This window comes from Scyliorhinus torazame, chromosome 3 (genome assembly GCF_047496885.1).
Source record: "Scyliorhinus torazame isolate Kashiwa2021f chromosome 3, sScyTor2.1, whole genome shotgun sequence".
Taxonomy (NCBI): Eukaryota; Metazoa; Chordata; class Chondrichthyes; order Carcharhiniformes; family Scyliorhinidae; genus Scyliorhinus; species Scyliorhinus torazame.
Genome location: NC_092709.1, coordinates 18,770,790 through 18,790,846, shown reverse-complemented (window position 1 = coordinate 18,790,846; position 20,057 = coordinate 18,770,790). Strand labels below are relative to the sequence as shown.

Below are 20,057 nucleotides of genomic sequence, written 5' to 3'. Positions count from 1 at the left end.
CAGTCCAGGTTCAGCACCAGCTTTGCTGTCGTGTTTCCACAAATCCTACCCTGGCATCAACACTTAATCGCAGGAACGGAGAACCCAGCCCGATATTTCTGTGCATGCGTTGTTTAAATACTGTGGTTATAAGCATGTTAAAATCTTGTAATTACTGAAATAATCTGGTAAAAGATATTCTTTTGACAACTGATTGGATGCCTTTCACTGGGCATCAAGGTAGCAGAACAGAGGTGATTTGCTATGTTCTTGGTGTAACATAAGCGGCTTCCTTGTGGTGCACTTGACAAAGGAAGGTTCAGACGTGGAGATAACTTCAACACGTTTATTAAACTATTTACACTTCTATTACTCGGGTTCGACACTACTGTTAATCCTACTATAGCTACCCAGACTGACTAACCAGTTGCTGCAATCCATGTGGTGGGTGTAATATTGAATCAACCCTGTGTCTCTACTCACTGACTGTCTCTACTGGAAAGAGGCAGATCATGTGTGTGTGTCCTTTATATATGGGTTGGTGTAATGACCTCCTGTGGTGGTGTCACCTCTGTGTGTATCGTGAATGTCCATTGGTCGTGTCCTATCTAACTGATCCATTGGTTGTGTGTGTGTGTGTGATGTCACTGGTGCTCCCTCTAGTGTCTAGCTAGCCTACATGCATTTACATGGATGCACATCACCACAAGAGGGTTTAAAATTATCTTTTATTTGTGATACATCGATTCTCAACAGTTCTTTGCTTCAATTCTATTACATCAAATTACAAACACAAACTATTAAACACAAAGATATTTGCCACATTTGTATTCTGGCTACCGGTGAAATCTATAATCTATCAGTTTGCCAGCTCCTGCAGATGTCACAATAGGACCTCTCTTTCTTGCTAATGATCAGGAGAGTTGAAAGAAAACAAAATAATAGAAACTTATTTCTAAAGATGCCAATGTACTGCCACCATGATCCCGATTGCTAGCAGCCAGGTCCCACAGAATGATCTCTCCAATTCCTGGCGCCTCAGTCACACGCCCTTGGGGGAGTGAGCCTTCGTTCAGTGGGGGCATTCTCACCTTTGAACCAGCCACAGGGACGTAGGAGTTTCCGAAAATGTGGTTAACGTCCAAAAGAATAGAAATCCTCACCCCCTCCCTAACCACCATGCCACATCTAAGCTCCACGCTTGCCATGATGGTATCTAGCCAGTTCTCCGAGCAGTGGGTTGTGATTTAGGCCAATGGACCAGTCCACGTAGAAGATGATCTTTGGGGAAACAAGTCAGGGGCATCTGCTCGCTGTGACGAAGAAGTGGTAGAAATGGTTGGCCCTTGTGCCATCCAACATTGCCACGGGCAATCAGAAGGTGGGCAGGAGGGATGAAAAGATACATCAACTGAAAGGAGTTAATTCAATTGCAGGACAATTGACTGATCTCCTCCACCATGTTTTCATCCAGCTTTCACTTTCATACATCTATGAATCGATAGAGTACAGGAGCATAAGGGCCAAAGGCAGAATCCGTGCTCAGGTTCCAAAACAACACACTATCTTCAAGATAATGAATAGAGTGCCCACTGGGGGCATTGGTGTATACACACCTTGTTCATTATACATTCTATGTTGAGGGCGGCACGGTGGTTAGCACTGTTGCTTCACAGTGCCAGGGACCCGGGTTCGATTCCTGCCTTGGGTCACTGTCTGTGTGGAGTCTGCACGTTCTCCCCGTGTCTGCGTGGGTTTCCTCCGGGTGCTCTGGTTTCCTCCCACAAGTCCCAAAAGACGTGCTTGTTAGGTGAATTGGATATTCTGAATTCTCCCTCTGTGTACCCGAACTGGCGCCGGAGTGTGGCGACTAGGGGCTTTTCACAGTAACTTCATTGCAGTGTCAATGTAAGCCTACCTGTGACACTAATAAAGATTATTATTATTATTACTAGATGGCAACTTGTGTTAAATACGAGTATTTTTAAAAACATGGAACTTTAGATGGTTTCATGGTCAATCCAATTGATACATAGTTTGCGAATACATTACGTTAACAATTTGTTTGAAAACAAGTTATCCATTTCCCCACTTCCTGCTTGCTCGACATGGCTCAGTAACAATCCAAACGAGAGAAAGCGAGATAGCAGTCAGGTCAGTTTCACCTGTAGTATGGGAGAGATGACTGGGCCTGAAGAGCATCACACTTTGGTCCGTTTCACCTGAATTCAGTGGAACCCAATGAGTTTCACTTTACCAAAGTGCGGGTTAAGCTGCTTGTAATGGCCAAAATAAGTGGCATGGTTAGTACCATTTATGCACCGCCTTTGGCTTTGCATCTGGGGTAATGGCAAATGGTCGGTGTCCTTTGTCTGATGGAGGCGGGTATCTACGATAAGCAGCGATGGTGCAGTTGGTGGAGATGATAACATTAAAAGTTGAATTCCGATCCAAATGAGGCGTAATGCTTTTCCCCCTCCGATTCTCAGCGTGCTTCACTCCTTGTCAAATCGTTTCTTCGTGTTAATAGCTCTCACCAGCTTCTTTTTGAGAAGCTCAGCGCTGGTGTACCCTGGGAGAATTAGGGTACCAAAGCATACGTTTGCTTCTGGGTAGTTGTCGTCTGTCAGCTGACTCGGGACAATGAGCATCCTAACCCACGTCATCCCGTATATCGGAATGCGATCAGTTGCGAAGACAAACGCTGAGAACAGAGATTTGAGTGTTAGCACGGCACAATCTATGGAAGTATATCAGTGACAGTTTCTGTATAGAATCATAGAATTTACAGTGCAGGAGGCCATTCAGCCCATCGAGTCAGCACCGCCCCATGGAAAGAGCACTCTACCCAAGCCCACACCTCCAACCCCGTAACCCAGTGCCCAGTAACCCCACCTAATATTTTTGGACTCTAAGGGCAATTTATCAGGGGCAATCCACCTAACCTGCATATCTTTGGACTGTGGGAGGAAACCGGAGCACCCGGAGGAAACCCACGCAGACACGGGAAGAACATGCAGACTCCACACAGATAGTGACCCAAGCCGGGAATCGAACTTGGGACCCTGGAGCCGTGAACCAACTGTGCTAACCACTGTGCTACCATGCCGCCCATATGTCGTTGTTCTGACATGTCAGAAAACAAATCTGGAAGGGGGGAAAAGGCTGACTGGTCCATCAAAACTGCCCCGCACCAAAATGGCTATAACATGACAACTAAATGCTTTCGCACACCGTGCCCCCACTTCCTTGATGTCACACCAGTTGCTATATCACAAGATGAATGATTCCTAAAGACAGTTCTGAACAGTTGCTTTGACATGTAGAATAAAAAGTTTATGCTTAACACGATTTCGAACCTGAATTATCTAAATTAACCCATAGATGTTAAAGCACATGTTGCAATCTTGCAAATCCAGTTTGTTTCTACCCACCCAGTCACATCTTTTCATCATTTAGTTTTATATACTTTCATAAGAGTGTTGTTGGCGAGGCCAACATTTATTGCCGATTTATAATTGCTCTCGAGAAGGTTGTGGGGAGCTGCCTTCTTGAACCGCTGTAGTCCATGTGGTGAAGGTGCTCCCATCGTACTGATAGGGAGTTCCAGGATTTTCACCCAGTGACAGCGAAGGAACGGTCATATATTTCCAAATTAGAATGGTATGTAGCCGGGAGGGGAACTTGCAGGTGGTAACGTTCCTATGAATCTGTTGCCCACCGCGAGATCCACTGCGTCGGGGCCACATTTGTCAAGTTCTGCACCAATTCTCACCCATGAGATTCCCGCCCCAGAGGAACACAGAATCATACGGGCCCGGAGAATATGGTGCTTGACCCATTAATAGGATGCAAATGGGTTGTAATGACCCATTTGCCTCCTCCCGCTGGCTCGTGTCGGCATCTGGGATGGTCACTTCCCGATTACAAAATGAACACTTTGCAAAGATTGCAGGGAAAATGGACAATACTGAGAAAACAAGCAGGTTCAGGGCTTGTCTGTTGATTGGAGCCGCAGCTCCCAGACAAGACCAAAACTGCAAACCCATTAGCATACTAATGGGCCATCTCCGGGGACAAAAGGGTAACATTTGAGTAACCGATACTAAGGCAGACACCCCGGCGCCAGAGGAGACCGAAACAAAGCAGGCCAACGGCCACCTAGGACACGCCCAGCCATCAGGGCACCCACCCCTTTATTGGAGGAAATCAATAGGAACGATTGAGAAACGGCCCAGTTAATTGGGACCAAGTTCAAGGCCCGCCCAAAAGAGCCCGAAGCCCCTTTTGGGTATAAGAAGGATCCCCCAAGAGAGAATCGTTCTCTTGGCTCTGGCTCTCACCGAGGAGAGACCTGTTCAAAAGCTGCACCAGAACAAGTAAGTCCAAGGTCAACACACGCTACCAGACAGACGCTCTTAGCTGTTATTCCATACCAGTTCCACCCAGCAGCCTCAGAACCGAACAACGGCCATTGTTCCTCTGACTGAGTGGTGCCCGAAGTTAAGTATAGGCTTTAGCAGTAGTGATAGTTTAGTCTGTAGTATTTGTGCATGAGTATATTTAACTGTGTGTGTAAATAAATAAGCATTTGACTTTGAACTAACTAACTGGTGTATCGAGTCTTTGATCAGTATTCGGATTGAACCTTGTGGCGGTATCGAAAGATACCTGGTGACTCCAGAGCAAATGTGATTAGAATTAAGGAAGGCGACCATATTGACCGCCATATTCAGAGCCAAATAAAGAGAGAAACACAATTAGCAACACTCGAGGCGCAAACCTCGATCCCAACGCCAACGGGGGACCGGAACATTGGAACGGGTGCCGATCCCATTTTTTGTCCGACGCTGAATTCTCCACCACATCAGGATCTCCGCTACCAATGATGGAGAATCCAGCCCAGTATCTCTGTAACTACCCTGTCAAACCACATTATGTAGAACCATGTTCAGTTCATAGGCAGGGTTGAGCATTCTCTGCTGTGTTGATCTTAGATAACCTCTGGGAATCCTGAGAGAAGTGCAGAAGTTCAGAGAGAGGCAATGGACTTTCACAAACAGAAATGTGAGAAGAGTCCAGACAATTCTCTGGCCACTTGGTCTATTTTAAGGAGAGTGTTAAAGGAGGAAATGTTTAGGGAGGAATTCCTGAACTCATGGCCTGCACATCTGAAGGCATGGCTGTAAGGTTTTCGGGCAATTCGGCCCTTTTTGGACTGCCCAAGAATAAAACTCAGAGACTGTAAACTGACTTTTCAGCCAAGAGAACGTAACCAGATTTCCCAGCAGGCTTGGTCCGCTGAGCTGAGTAGGGGCATAGGTATTTACAAACCCCCCCCCTAGGAGCTACAAGGAAGAAGGAGCCAGACAACGAGATAAGATCAAAACACAGACAAAGGGGCACGGGAATACACAGGGGGCCTGCCTGCAAGCAGGACAATGGGATGGTCATAGCCCCATGCAGATGTAAATGACTTTGCCTCCACCAGAGCAGAATCCAATCAACACCCCATCAACATAGCAGCTATCTCCGGAGCAGATGGAAGACTTTGAAAATCTTCAAGGGAGCTCAACCTCGTTATCTCAAAGCAGACTGGAGGCGGACCTAGGGGAGGTACTCCTATCTCGACAGGTCTGACCGGCTCAAAGGGGGCGGGACCAGCGGGAACTTTAAACCTTACCTTTTCAATGCAAAAGGGGCTGGCCGAACACAGGACAAAGCCAGGTAAAACAATATAAAAGGGGCTGTGTTTCGATTGAGGGGCTCTTGGCTCGACCTCTGCACCTCTGACTTGACCTCTGCAGCCTGTGACCGTAAGTACCCTGCAGCAGCTTGCGAAACTCCCTTGACTTTAATAGTGGTTGAGGCTTTGGGGAAGGGAACTTGATGTGTGTTTTGTGCTATTGCTAAAACTGTGTAACAATAAGATTTTTCGTTGTGTCCGTTATAGTACTTTTTGAATAGACTTAGTTTGTGTTAGAGTTTAAGATTTTATTATATTTTCTTCTGTTGATGATTTTGACCTGGGTTTTGCAATAAACCTTGATTTGCTGATAATTGGAGTCGTTTAAATTCTTCAATCTTTCACCAGCGATCTCTGACCAAGTCATTGTTAAAATATTCCTCACCTTAATTCCGGGTTCAAGAATCAAGGGTCATCTTGAGCGATTCACTCAGGACAGACTGCTGGTTAGGTAATAAACAGCAGTGTCCTATTCTCTCTCTTGGGAAAGCTACTCTAGCGAAGTAGGAACCGGGTGGGTGTTGCACCACCGGCAAGAGAGAGAATCACCTGGGTATTGGTAGGGGTCTGGAGATCTGTGTGATATAAGCCTCAGGCTGCCGGTTAGGGATAAACGGCAGGCTTGATTCAGTGCTCTCTTCAGTGGAAGTGTCCCAGTGCGGCATCCCCTGGCCTCTGAAGTTTCAGTGCCAGCTGGAGAGAGACACACACACAGATACTCAAACCCCAGATATCGGCCCAGTAGTGGAGTAGCAGAGATGGCACCCTCTACAATGGCGAGTCAGGCAGGAGCCCGGTGGTTTGGAGTATGTGACTTGGCAGAGGGGGTGAGGGAACGAAGTAAAATGGAGGAGAGAATCTCCTCGTATTTGTGGCAAAAGGTCAACCTCACCAAACCTTGGGTCTCAGAACTAATCAATGCGGAGCAACCGGTAATGGCAGCGGCTGCATGGACAGAAAGTAAGGCGCACAAAAAGCACTTGGAGAAGGCAGTTTGGCTGGTTTGCCTGTCTCAGCAGGTAGTCAACACAGAGCAAAGGATCGAAGAGTTAGAGCAGGAGGCTAGCGCAGCGGAACGACTGCGGGAGGAATTGGCAGAAATGAAACAGGAAAGCGAGTCTAACCGGTGTGAGAAGGACTATCTCCACTGCCAGATAGTGGAGGGTAAAGAAAAGGAACGGAGGCTCCAGGAACTCTATGCTCGGAGTACAGAGCAGTGTAGGAAGCTGGAGGGGAAGTTCTGGGACATCCAGGCAGCGTACCGAGTGGCTCGCGAGGAAGTAGGGGACTGGGCCCATGGGCCGTGCCAGGCACGAATAACGGAGTTGGAGGAGACCTTGTCCAAGTTCAGGGAACAGATACACCTGGTAGGTCCAGGGGGGTTCCCTAGGGGCAAGGTGCTCCTCGCAGCGGATGATTCCCCAAAGGCCAAGGGGAATAGACCGCCTCCGGAGGCACCGGGATTGTGTCCGGGTCGGCAGGGGGGGATCGGACTGCACGTTCAGGGGCAAGTCCAAGGGGGGTCGGCAGGGTACCCCCAGCTGGCGGCGTGTCCGCCTGGTTTCGTATGTGGGTCCCCATGGGATGGGGACAGACCGCTGCCTGGGAGGCCGGTGATGGGGCCGGGTCAGCAGGTAGGGTTTGGACCGCCCGGTCAGGGGCAGGTCCAAGGGGGGTCAGTGGTGTATCCCCAGATAGCGGCGTCTCCTATATGGGTAGTTAGCCCGGGGACAGGGGGGCTACCCAACGGGGCAGGAGAGCTGGACAGTGGGGAGGAGGAGCAGGGACCCCAGGTAGGGCAGATGTGCCCTGTCAGACAAAGAAGGTATGGTCCCCCGGCGGGGCTGGCAGATAGGGGACTGGTTGAGGGCGACATTGTCGTTCCCCATGGGGCATCCGCGCTCAGGGGGATGGTGGCCCACGTTCCCAGGCTAACTCCAAAAGGGGATCCGTCGCTTCATTTTATGGAGGTGGAGCAGGCAGCCAGCATTAATGACTGCGACGAGGGGGAACAAATAAGGATGCTCCTGATGACCCTAGATCCCCAACTATGCAGGGCAGTGACCTCCGGGAATGGGGGAAGACCTGACACATGGGTGGCAGCATGGACTGCTGTTCTGGAGGCAATGGGCTTGAATCTGGGTAGCCCTTTCATGAGGGTGGGGGAAACCAAGCAGCAGCTAGGGGAATCGCCAAATATGTTCGCAGACAGGCTGTGGACTGTCTATGTGGAGGCGTGTGGGACTCCCGCGGATAGGCAGAATTTAGATGAGAGAACAGCCCACTGGCTGAAGACCCTCGTAGCGAACTGTCTCCCTCACGTTAGGGCAAAGGCCGAACACTGGTTCGACCCGCAGAGTCCGGACCTTAATGAGGCAGAGGTCCTTAGAAAACTCACCCTTGCATATCGCAACGGGGAGAGGAGAGAGGAAAAGCCCCATAAGGGTCAGGTGCATGGAATCACACCAGCACCCCCTAAGAGCGAGTGGAAGCATGAGGGCTCCCGGACCTCCGACAAGAGACCGGTATGCTACGGGTGTGGAAAGACCGGGCATTTCAAGAGGGAGTGTGAGAACCCTAGCAAGCAGGAGAGGGCTCCCGCAGTAGAGAGTCAGACCCCGGCGGTAGGAGCAGCTGCCCCGGGAACCATCGAGATAAGTAAAATTTTAGCCCTTTTGCAAGGCTCAGGACAGGTGGCAATGGCAACGGGCCAGGGCCTGCCCGCACCCACACCACAAGAACCCGTATGACTACCCAGGGAGCAGCCTCAGGAAAAAGGGAGCGCAGGGGTAGTTCTAGCCCCAGACCCTGGTCCGGTCCAGGTGCAGGGTCCCATTCTGGAGGCTGCCTCAGCGGCTATTTGCAGTTTAAATCCCTTAAGGTGGGACCCATGCGAACGCCACATCAGTCAATTTAAATTGTTCCACCCCATAAGGGCAAGAAAGAGCAAGGTGGGGGGAAGACTGGGGGTGGTAGTGGAGAAACCCCCCGTAGAATTAACAACGGTGGGGGAGGTCCCTGACTCCACGATCACACAACCGGTGACAAGGTGCTGTCCCGAAGGGGCAGTCCCAAAGAAAACGACAGTGCTGCAAGCACCCAGCCCAGGGACAGTAACGATTCCCAAGCCCTTACCTGTGGGTCAGGTAGCCTGCCTTAGTATAGAGGCTAAGGAGGCGGAGGAAGTGGAGGTATCACCTTGGGCTTGGGAACCAGTCAGGGGACGAAGGAGCGATCGGGTCTCCAAGCCCCCGGTAAGATGGTCCCCATCACACCTCCCTAGAACCCGGTCCCGCAGTAAGGGGGCCCGAGTAGAAGGGAGCGCTGAGGGGTCACCGAACCCTGTTGGGGAAGGAGAGGCAAGGGGCAGCCCGAACCCCCGGGAGGGGACGGTCTGGCCCGAGCCGTTGGACCAAACAGGTGAACTGCCCCAGTTTAGCGGGGCCCAGTTTTAATTTGGCCACCCGGAGACGGGTGGCATTGTATATATCATTTTTTCCCCTTTGGTTCTAATTAGTGTGTAGTGGTGTGTGAATTATTTAGGATCGTGGGATCACAGAAGCGCCTAGTGCAATGGTAAAATGATGAAGCAGCAGGCACTAGGACCCTGGTGCAGCCGGGCTGTGGACACAGAATCACAGACAGGCTGCGGCAACTTCAAAGCGGGAGCTGCTGCTGCCGCCGGATAGCAGCAGGCACTAGGACCCTGGGGAGCCGGGCTGTGGACACAGAATCACAGACAGGCTGCGGCAATTTCATGTTGATTTCACAACTTCAAAGCGGGAGCTGCTGCTGCCGCTGGATAGAACCCATGCACTTTAAGGTAGGTAGTTCTGTGGAGGCAAGGATGTGTTTTGTTTTTTACAGATGGGGCACCCGACGATGTGGAGTTTGATGATCTTGGCGATGGTGGGACCGGGAGAACTCCGCAGAGGCGAGACAGAAGAGTCCTTCGACTGACCGGGTTAGGGTGACTGAGGGCAGGCGGGTGTGTTTAACCTGTGAGGGGGACGTTCCTTTGGGGAGATGGTGGTGGCCCAGGAAGCTGAGGCTGGACATGAGGGATCGGTCCTCGGACTGGGAACGCCTGGACACCAACACCTACCGGACCATCACGGGGTCACCGGGTAGGATCACCGTTTGCTGGGATAAGTGGTGGGCTTCTGACCAGGGCATTTATTTGTGTTCATGGGGATCTACCAAGGCATGTCCACAAGGGGCACTAATCACTTTTGTAAGGTGGTGGCAGAACCCAGGGAACGGGATAAATTGACCGCAGTGGGGAGGGATGTGTAACGCCCAGGGAAGGGATGACTGTAAAAGCTACCGAACTGCTGGTTCAGGTAAAGCGACCCCTGCCCACAGCCCAACCGATCGACCCTCACAACTGTCCGATCACCACCAGGGGGGGCCTGAGAATGGTTTAGTGTTTGCCCCCACAAAGAAAATGTTGTACAGGGGGTACATTATGCTGTCGCCTCAGTTGGACTAAACCTCTCAGCTGCAGGTATCGACGATGGAGGAAAAATGAAGAGCCTTCAACGGGAAGAAGCGAAGTGCAGCCAAGAAAGGAGGATCCTTGGTGAAATAAAGAGATGCAATTGTAAATAGTTGTATGGATTCGCGGGTTTCAGTTACTTGATTGTGATATATGTACAGGGACCCTTACGTTTGGGGTTCCGGTGAAATGTGTATATGTTACTGTGTGTTTGAATTAAGTATGGTCTTGTCTTTCCCTTTCATTGAAATCAGGGGTAGCCTAGATTAAGGGAACTGTCGTGGGACTTGTAGTTTCGCATGTTGTTGAGGGGGGGCCTACGGTCCACACAAAAGGAAATGATTGCCCTTCACCTGTGTCGATACGGTCCAAGCAGGTAGGGACGTATCGAAGGGGCATCTGTAAGGTTTTCGGGCAATTCGGCCCTTTTTGGACTGCCCAAGAATAAAACTCAGAGACTGTAAACTGACTTTTCAGCCAAGAGAACGTAACCAGATTTCCCAGCAGGCTTGGTCCGCTGAGCTGAGTAGGGGCATAGGTATTTACAAACCCCCCCCCCTAGGAGCTACAAGGAAGAAGGAGCCAGACAACGAGATAAGATCAAAACACAGACAAAGGGGCACGGGAATACACAGGGGGCCTGCCTGCAAGCAGGACAATGGGATGGTCATAGCCCCATGCAGATGTAAATGACTTTGCCTCCACCAGAGCAGAATCCAATCAACACCCCATCAACATAGCAGCTATCTCCGGAGCAGATGGAAGACTTTGAAAATCTTCAAGGGAGCTCAACCTCGTTATCTCAAAGCAGACTGGAGGCGGACCTAGGGGAGGTACTCCTATCTCGACAGGTCTGACCGGCTCAAAGGGGGCGGGACCAGCGGGAACTTTAAACCTTACCTTTTCAATGCAAAAGGGGCTGGCCGAACACAGGACAAAGCCAGGTAAAACAATATAAAAGGGGCTGTGTTTCGATTGAGGGGCTCTTGGCTCTTGGCTCGACCTCTGCACCTCTGACTTGACCTCTGCAGCCTGTGACCGTAAGTACCCTGCAGCAGCTTGCGAAACTCCCTTGACTTTAATAGTGGTTGAGGCTTTGGGGAAGGGAACTTGATGTGTGTTTTGTGCTATTGCTAAAACTGTGTAACAATAAGATTTTTCGTTGTGTCCGTTATAGTACTTTTTGAATAGACTTAGTTTGTGTTAGAGTTTAAGATTTTATTATATTTTCTTCTGTTGATGATTTTGACCTGGGTTTTGCAATAAACCTTGATTTGCTGATAATTGGAGTCATTTAAATTCTTCAATCTTTCACCAGCGATCTCTGACCAAGTCATTGTTAAAATATTCCTCACCTTAATTCCGGGTTCAAGAATCAAGGGTCATCTTGAGCGATTCACTCAGGACAGACTGCTGGTTAGGTAATAAACAGCAGTGTCCTATTCTCTCTCTTGGGAAAGCTACTCTAGCGAAGTAGGAACCGGGTGGGTGTTGCACCACCGGCAAGAGAGAGAATCACCTGGGTATTGGTAGGGGTCTGGAGATCTGTGTGATATAAGCCTCAGGCTGCCGGTTAGGGATAAACGGCAGGCTTGATTCAGTGCTCTCTTCAGTGGAAGTGTCCCAGTGCGGCATCCCCTGGCCTCTGAAGTTTCAGTGCCAGCTGGAGAGAGACACACACACAGATACTCAAACCCCAGATATCGGCCCAGTAGTGGAGTAGCAGAGATGGCACCTATAAACGGCAGGCTTGATTCAGTGCTCTCTTCAGTGGAAGTGTCCCAGTGCGGCATCCCCTGGCCTCTGAAGTTTCAGTGCCAGCTGGAGAGAGACACACACACAGATACTCAAACCCCAGATATCGGCCCAGTAGTGGAGTAGCAGAGATGGCACCCTCTACATGGCCGCTAATGTAGGAACGTATAAAATCAGGGATGGGTCTTGAACTCGCTACTTATGAGGGTGATGGAGGTGGAGACAATCAGTGATCGAACAGGAAATTGGATCAGCAGGAAGGGGAATAGACTTCCAGAGCTACGGGAATGGAGTGGGGGGGATGGGACAGACTGGATCAATCTATAAAGAACTAGCATAGATTCGATGGGCCAAATGGCCTTTTCTGTGCCATAATAACACTAAGGGTGAAATTTAGTATGGTGGTGGGGAGACATTTAATCCTTCCCGTCTCTATCCCGATTAAACACATGACAGGAAGGCCTGTGTATGGCCTCCTTACCCTGCTGTCAACTGAGGCCTTTAAGTGAACCATTAAATACCACCCAAGTCTCCATTAAATACCACCCAATGAGACCCTTTTGGGGGAAGGGAGGTTCACTGTGGAAGCTCATATGGGATATAACACATGGGCCTAAGTATGGTGCTTTTTCCAATGGGCAGACTCGATGGGCCGAATGTAGGGAATGCACCGTAGGGATTCTATGGTACCATAACTGGAATTGCATCTTAAGTCTGTGATGTAACCATAGCTCAGTGAGGTACTTACAGAGGAATTTTTTCTTCTCTTCCAAAGGTAGCTCATGGAACACTTTCCAGAACATCGTAATGGTTGGATGTGATCTGCTGAACTTGCCTTCGTATTCGGTATTCTGTTGCATAAATCATTAGCATTTTACAAACAACATAATGTATCATGGACAAGAAGTTCAAGATATGTTTGTAATCCTCACATTAATTCTCAGGAAGCACATTCATGAATCCCCTGTGTTGTCCATAGGTCCACCCAGTGATGAAGACCTTTAGGCTCTCTCTCGATTTAAACTGATTGTGCTTCACTGGCACTTTTTCTAAGGTAAAGGTGCTGCATAAGTGTTATCATCTTATTGTTGTGACTGTGGAGCCTTGTTATATGCAGATTACCCACTATGTTTCCCTAGATGACAACAGTGACCCGCTGAACAGTCAGACACTAGGTGGCACCGTTTCTGTACACATTGTAAACGGGTAATAACCTGTTCCAGAATTTTCCAGTCATAGTCATCATTTCCAATCAATACGTCCATCAGCTCTTGAGGTTGGAAGAACTTCAGTAGCTCTTTGTCGCAAACCTTGTAGAATCCTCTTCGAAACGCACCAAAGGGTTCCTTGACTGATGCTGTGAATATATAATTCACACAGGCGCGGACATATTTCTTCCTTTGATTGTAAGGGAAAAAAGCAATATTAGAATATAACCCGATGAGAACAGTCTGGCACTAAAGCAGTTTGATGATATAAATCTTGTGAAGGAGCTGGAGCGACCTTTGACCTCTGCTAGCAATGTGGGTAGTACATCGGTGGTGACAATGTAAAGCCAGTGCATGGAAGCCCAACCCAGTGATGGGATCAGGCCTTATTTAAGTACAACCTGCAATGTTCTTGTCGGATGGCCTGATTTATATTACAAGAACACTTGTAGCTAAAGCTATAAACAAATTATTAACATTAACTCTGGGCCAAATATATACAAAACAACAGATGAATAACAGCATGAAAATGCACAAGCAACCTCCCTCCCAGCTTCCTAGTCAGTCTGAGGTCACCTGACTCTAACATTCACTTATATGCTAATGAGACTCCTAGTGGTCAGTCGGTGAATTACAACACAACCATGATATCACCACACAGCCCTGCTGTGGCTCCTGGGTTGGCCCATGTGCAGGGCATAAGCCAGGGTTGGAGGGCAAGCATTCAGGGAAGCATGGAGCAAGCTGCAGGAGGATGGTAGCCTACTGGACTTTTAACTCCAGCTGGTTAGAGGCCACACAAAACCTGATAGAGACGCTGTGTGCAGCAGTACAAGCATTGGGCAGTAAAGACCAGCTGTCTGTCAAATCTGTCCCGCCTTCGTGATGCCTGCACCATCATTGTCGGTGCAGAGTCGATGGACCGAAGGGCCTCTTCTGCACAGTGTGATTCTGTGATATATAGACACTAATACCCAGCAGCTACTAAACCTCCCTGAGAGAGGCAATGTACACACACGACTGCGTGGCAAAACTTGGTTCCAACTCCATCTACAAGTTTGCTGATGATACGACCATAGTGGGCCGGATCTCGAATAACGATGAGTCCGAATACAGGAGGGAGATAGAGAACCTAGTGGAGTGGTGTAGCGACAACAATCTCTCCCTCAATGCCAGCAAAACTAAAGAGCTGGTAATTGACTTCAGGAAGCAAAGTACTGTACACACCCCTATCAGCATCAACGGGGCCAAGGTGGAGATGGTTAGCAGTTTCAAATTCCTAGGGGTGCACATCTCCAAAAATCTGTCCTGGTCCACCCACGTCGATGCTACCACCAAGAAAGCACAACAGCGCCTATACTTCCTCAGGAAACTAAGGAAATTCGGCATGTCCACATTGACTCTTACCAACTTTTACAGATGCACCATAGAAAGCATCCTATCAGGCTGCATCACAGCCTGGTATGGCAACTGCTCGGCCCAGGACCGCAAGAAACTTCAGAGAGTCGTGAACACCGCCCAGTCCATCACACAAACCTGCCTCCCATCCATTGACTCCATCTACACCTCCCGCTGCCTGGGGAAAGCGGGCAGTATAATCAAAGATCCCTCCCACCCGGCTTACTCACTCTTCCAACTTCTTCCATCGGGCAGGAGATACAGAAGTCTGAGAACATGCACGAACAGACTCAAAAACAGCTTCTTCCCCACTGTCACCAGACTCCTACATGACCCTCTTATGGACTGATTTCATTAACACTACACCCTGTATGCTTCATCCGATGCCAGTGCTTATGTAGTTACATTGTATATGTTGTGTTGCCCTATTATGTATTTTCTTTTATTCCCTTTTCTTCTCATGTACTTAATGATCTGTTGAGCTGCTCGCAGAAAAATACTTTTCACTGTACCTCGGTACACGTGACAATAAACAAATCCAATCCAATCCAATGAAACAAAGAGCAAAACAAAATCCCAGAACTAACAAAAGAGAAAAAACTGCCCTCAGAGTAAATGTTTTGAAGTGTATCTTCACACACACACTCATCAAACATTCTCGACCCAAAAAATCCTGGTGTGGGATTTGAACCTGGAGTTTCTGACCCAGAGGTAGGGCCTGCTCTACCACACCCACCACAAGCTAATGCCAGGAGACCCCATTTGCAGAAGGTGAAGACGTTTCTTCTTCCTCGGAACTGGGGCTCAGAACTTGAGAGTAAAAAACAGAGTGGGCAATGATCTTGTTTGTAAGTGGGGATGAGAGAAGAGCGAGGCAGAGAGACGCAGGAAGGCAACAAAAACATCTGAATAGTGACTTCACCATAGCTCCATTGTTTACTCATAACTTACTTGTTCTCGTTAGTCACCTGCTGATTGCTGCCATTTGGAATGACATCGGCATCCTTGTTATCCCAGTTAACCTACATTAAAAATAGTCAGTTACAATTCCTTTCAGGTCTTTGCCCGGAATCATTATTCTTCAGCTAACAATATTCAGTTCCATCCTCTTTAGAATTTTGGTGCAATCATTATTCTTCAGCTAACGATGAATGACTCTGACAGTGCAAAGATGCATTGGCATGGGAGGAATCAGGAGAGGCAAGTAATTGGTAATTTTGTACACTGCAAATGTGACTACATTTTTGGTTTTAAAGCACATTGAGATATCTGGCGGTTGTGAAAATCACTGTGTCAATGCAAGTTTTTCTGCTAATTTCAAAAGCAGTGCAGGATCAGAAAGGCTTGAGAGCACAAGTGTACTGGAATTTGAAAATGGTGGGACAAGTTGAGAAGACTATTCCATGAATGTGCAGATTCTTGGTTTTCAAAAGAAAAGCCAAGAAACAAAAGTGGAAAAGTTCTGTCAAACCTTTGCTGTTACAGAGTGTCATTGTGAGTACAGAGTGCTCTTATAAGCCTTTCACCCATGTAATTGTTTTACTGGCATCTGTTGAGGGTTCTGAGCATGAGCAAGCTTTGGGCGGGCTTTTGCCACCTGCAAGACCTGTAAACAAGACCTGTTTTACTAGAGCTCCTGTTTTCATAGTTATTGCTGTTATTGTTGAACATTGTTATTTATTTATATAAAGAAGTTCCTTATTTTAAACGATGCATTCGACCACCTTTTTGGGGGTCTCAAGTTGCCGCCTTTACAAAACATTGTGCAGGGCTCAGCTGGAATATCCTGGGTAGTTTTGGGCAGGAAATCCAGGTCTTAGGGCCGATGCAGAGGTGATTTACCGGAATGGTACCAAGGATAAGAGTCTTCAGTTCCTTGGAGAGACTGAAACAACACGGGCTTATTCTCCTTAAAGTTGAGAAGTTTACGGAGAGATTTAACAGAGATGTCCAAAACCCAGAAAGGTTCTGATAGAATAAATAAGGGGAAGTTGCTTCCACCGGTGGAAGGGTTTGTAACCAGGGAGACACAAATTTAAGGCCACTGGGAAAATAACTAGAGGCGACAGTAAGAAGGAAAAATTACACAGCGAGTTCTTATGATCTGGAATAAAGACAGAAAATACTGGAAAACTCATATTGGACTCGTAAGTTGAGATAAGCTATAGGAGCAGAATTAGGCCATTTGGCCCATTGAGTCTGCTCAACTATTCGATCATGGCTGTTCTCATCCTGGCCCTAACTCGACCATCCTACTCATTCTCCATAACCCTTCACCCCATTACCAATTAAAAATCTGTGTAACTCCTCCTTAAATTTACTCACTGTCCCAGCATCCCCCGCACTCTGGGGTGGCAAATTCCACAGGTTCACAACCCTTTTCAAGAAGTAGTTTCTCCTCAACTCTGTTTCAAATTTGCTACCTCCTATCCTAAGACTATGACCTCTCGTTCTAGAGTGCCCCACAAGAGGAAGCATCCGCTCCACGTCTCCTTTATCCTACATTGACGGCACAGTAGTTAGCACTGTTGCTTCACAGCGCCAGGGAACCTGGTTTGATTCTTGGCTTGGGTCACTGTCTGTGCAGAGTCTGCACATTCTCCCCATGTCTGTGTGGGTTTCCTCCCGGTACTCTGGTTTCATCCCAAAAGACGTGCTTGTTAGGTGAATTGGATATTCTGAATTCTCCCTCTGTGTACCCGAACAGGAGCCAGAGTGTGGCGACCAGGGGATTTTCACATTGTTAATGTTCACAGTGCAGTGTTTTTCACAGTGCAGTGTTAATGTAAGCCGACTTGTGACAATAGTGAAGATTATAATTATCCGTACCTTTTATCATCTTGTATACCTCAATTTGACCTCCCCTCATTCTTCTAAACTCTAGAGAGTATCGGCCTAAACTGTTCAGTCTCTCTTCGTTAGATAAACCGCTCATCTCTGGAATGAACTGAGTGAACTTCCTCTGAACTGCCTCCAATGCCAATGACTCAAAACGTCAACTCTGTTTCTCTCACCACAGATGCTGCCAGACCTGCTGAGTATTACCAGCATTTTCTAATTCTATTTCAGCGCTACAGCGTTCCCAGTTTTTTGCTACTATTTTATTGTTATGATCTGGAATGCACTACCAGAAAGCAGGGTGGAGGCAGGTCAATTACCACCTTTCAAAAGGAAATTAGATAAATAGCTGAAAAATAAAACAAATTACAGTGCTATGGGGAAAAGGCAGGAGAGTAGAATTTACTGGATCGCTATTTCACGATGGACCTCTTGGCTTCCCTTACGTCTATGACCTGAGTGTGATTTTTGAAAAGGACTTCACTGTAGAGATGCGAGTCCTTTTGACATAGAAAGCATTATACAGGCACAAGTATTTATCTAAGTTGGTGAGACTGCAAATTGGATTTTTTTTAATGCTCCTTTCACTGATACAAAAAGTACATAATTCAAAAGTATAATTTTCCGATTTGCGTGTATACTGTGCGGAGCTCTTCCAATGTGACTGGCTCAAGTAAATGACTTTCTACTCACAGAAAAGTCCATGACCATATCTGAGACATCCTCAGTGTCCAGAATCCACTGCAGGGAACTGGAATATAAGGAAAATATGTGAATAGACTCATTAAGAATACAATAGAACCCCTGAAACCACCGCCGGAGTCTAAAATGGAGGTGAAAGAAATAAAACAATAGGTTATCTATTGGATTATTTCAGGGCGGCACAGTGGCGCAGTGGTTAGCACTGCTGCCTCACGGGGCTGAGGACCCGGGTTCAATCCCGGCCCCGGGAGACGGTCCGGGTGGATTTTGCACATTCTCCCCGTGTCTGCGTGGGTCTCACCCCCACAACCCAAAGATGTGCAGGGTAGATGAATTTGCCACGCTAAATTGCAACTTAATTGGAAATGAAGAATGAGGGGCGTCATTCTCCGACCCCCCGCCGGGTCGGAGAATGGCCGTTGGCCGCCGTGAATCCCGTCCCCGCCCCCGCCGAAGTCTCCGCTCCCGGAGATTGGGCGGGGGCGGGAATCCGGCCGCGCCGGTTGGCGGGACCCCCCGCTGGATTCTCCGGCCCGGATGGGCCGAAGTCCCGCCCAGGAATTGCCTGTCCCGACGTAAATCAAACCTGGTATTTACCGGCGGGACCAGGCGGCGTGGGCGGGCTCCGGGGTCCTGGGGGGGGGGGGGCGCGGGGCGATCTGACCCCGGGGGGTGCCCCCACGGTGGCCTGGCCCGCGATCAGGGCCCACCGATCCGCGGGGCCTGTGCCGTGGGGGCACTCTTTCCCTTCCGCCTCCGCTACGGCCTCCACCATGGCGGAGGCGGAAGAGACTCTCCCCACTGCGCATGCGCGGGAAACTGACAGCGGCCGCTGACGCTCCCGCGCATGCGCTGGGAAACTGACAGCGGCCGCTGACGCTCCCGCGCATGCGCCGCATTTCCGCGCCAGCTGGCGGGGCAACAAACGCCATTTCCACCAGCTGGCGGGGCGGAAATCCCTCCGGCGTCGGCCTAGCCCCTCAATGTTGGGGCTAGGCCGCCAAAGATGCGGAGACTTCCGCACCTTTTTGCCGGCGCGATGCCCGTCTGATTGGCGCCGGCTTTGGCGCCAGTCGGCGGGCAACCCGCCGTTGGGGGAGAATTTCGCCCGAGGTACTTTAAATTTATCTTTAAAAATCTATAAGGTTCTTTCTTGCTGACAATAGTGGCACCAAGTTAAAGTTACCTGATGAAGGAGCAGTGCTTCGAAACCTAGTGATTCGAAACAAACCTGTTGGACTTTAACCTGGTGTTGTAAGACTTCTTACTGTGCTCAGCCCAGTACAACGCCGGCATTTCCATATCAAAGTTAAAGTTGATCACTGCCAGGAATTTTTGCAAACTCCGCAGAATAAGTAGTCTTGATTGACTGATAGCTCAGGGCAAGGCAGTGATTGGGCCAGGAAGGTTTAGTGGGCTGGGTTGTAAAGCTAACAATATGTTAATGTTGCACGCTGTTATCAATGCAAAAGTTGGTCTGAAAATCCAGGGGATTATGAGATGCGAAACTTCAGAATTGCTGATCAAGTGTTGCCTCTGCTATTTGCTGCACACAGATGCCATTTCGCCCTTTGCCTTCCGGTTATTTTAAGAACTTGCTTGATTTGCACATTAGTTGTCCATTAAACGCTTCACTGATATTTAGAGTTGGAAGATAACTGTCCCTTTTTAATAACATGATGGTTGTTAATGGATTGCCAATTAACCTCCCTAGCCCAGTAACAGAACAATTTAAACAGTTCAATTGTATTTCTACAACTTTTGTTAAAGATTTAAAAAATACCAAGGTGTAAATTTTTAATTCTATCTCTTACTTTTTCTTTCTGTCTTTTTCCTTTCTCTCTCTCTCAACGTTTTCCTTACCGCTCTTTTTCTCTTTCTCAAACTGATTTTATTATAACTCACCCATTTTTCTGTCATTTTTTTTAATCCT

General features: G+C 48.5%; 1 protein-coding gene across 1 annotated transcript in view; it reads right to left on the bottom strand.

Annotated features, from left to right (window-relative positions):
• Window positions 1–688: 688 nt before the first annotated feature.
• Window positions 689–20,057, bottom strand: part of LOC140408317 (probable E3 ubiquitin-protein ligase HERC6) — a 63,988-nt gene continuing 44,619 nt past the window's right edge. The window contains exons 19-23 of the mRNA XM_072495347.1: window positions 18,116–18,173; window positions 15,536–15,606; window positions 13,193–13,376; window positions 12,727–12,829; window positions 689–2,683 (exon numbers count right to left, since the gene is read on the bottom strand). Of these exons, the coding sequence (XP_072351448.1) occupies window positions 2,475–2,683; window positions 12,727–12,829; window positions 13,193–13,376; window positions 15,536–15,606; window positions 18,116–18,173 (625 nt within the window). The 3' untranslated portion in view covers window positions 689–2,474. The remainder of the gene's footprint in view (window positions 2,684–12,726; window positions 12,830–13,192; window positions 13,377–15,535; window positions 15,607–18,115; window positions 18,174–20,057) is intronic.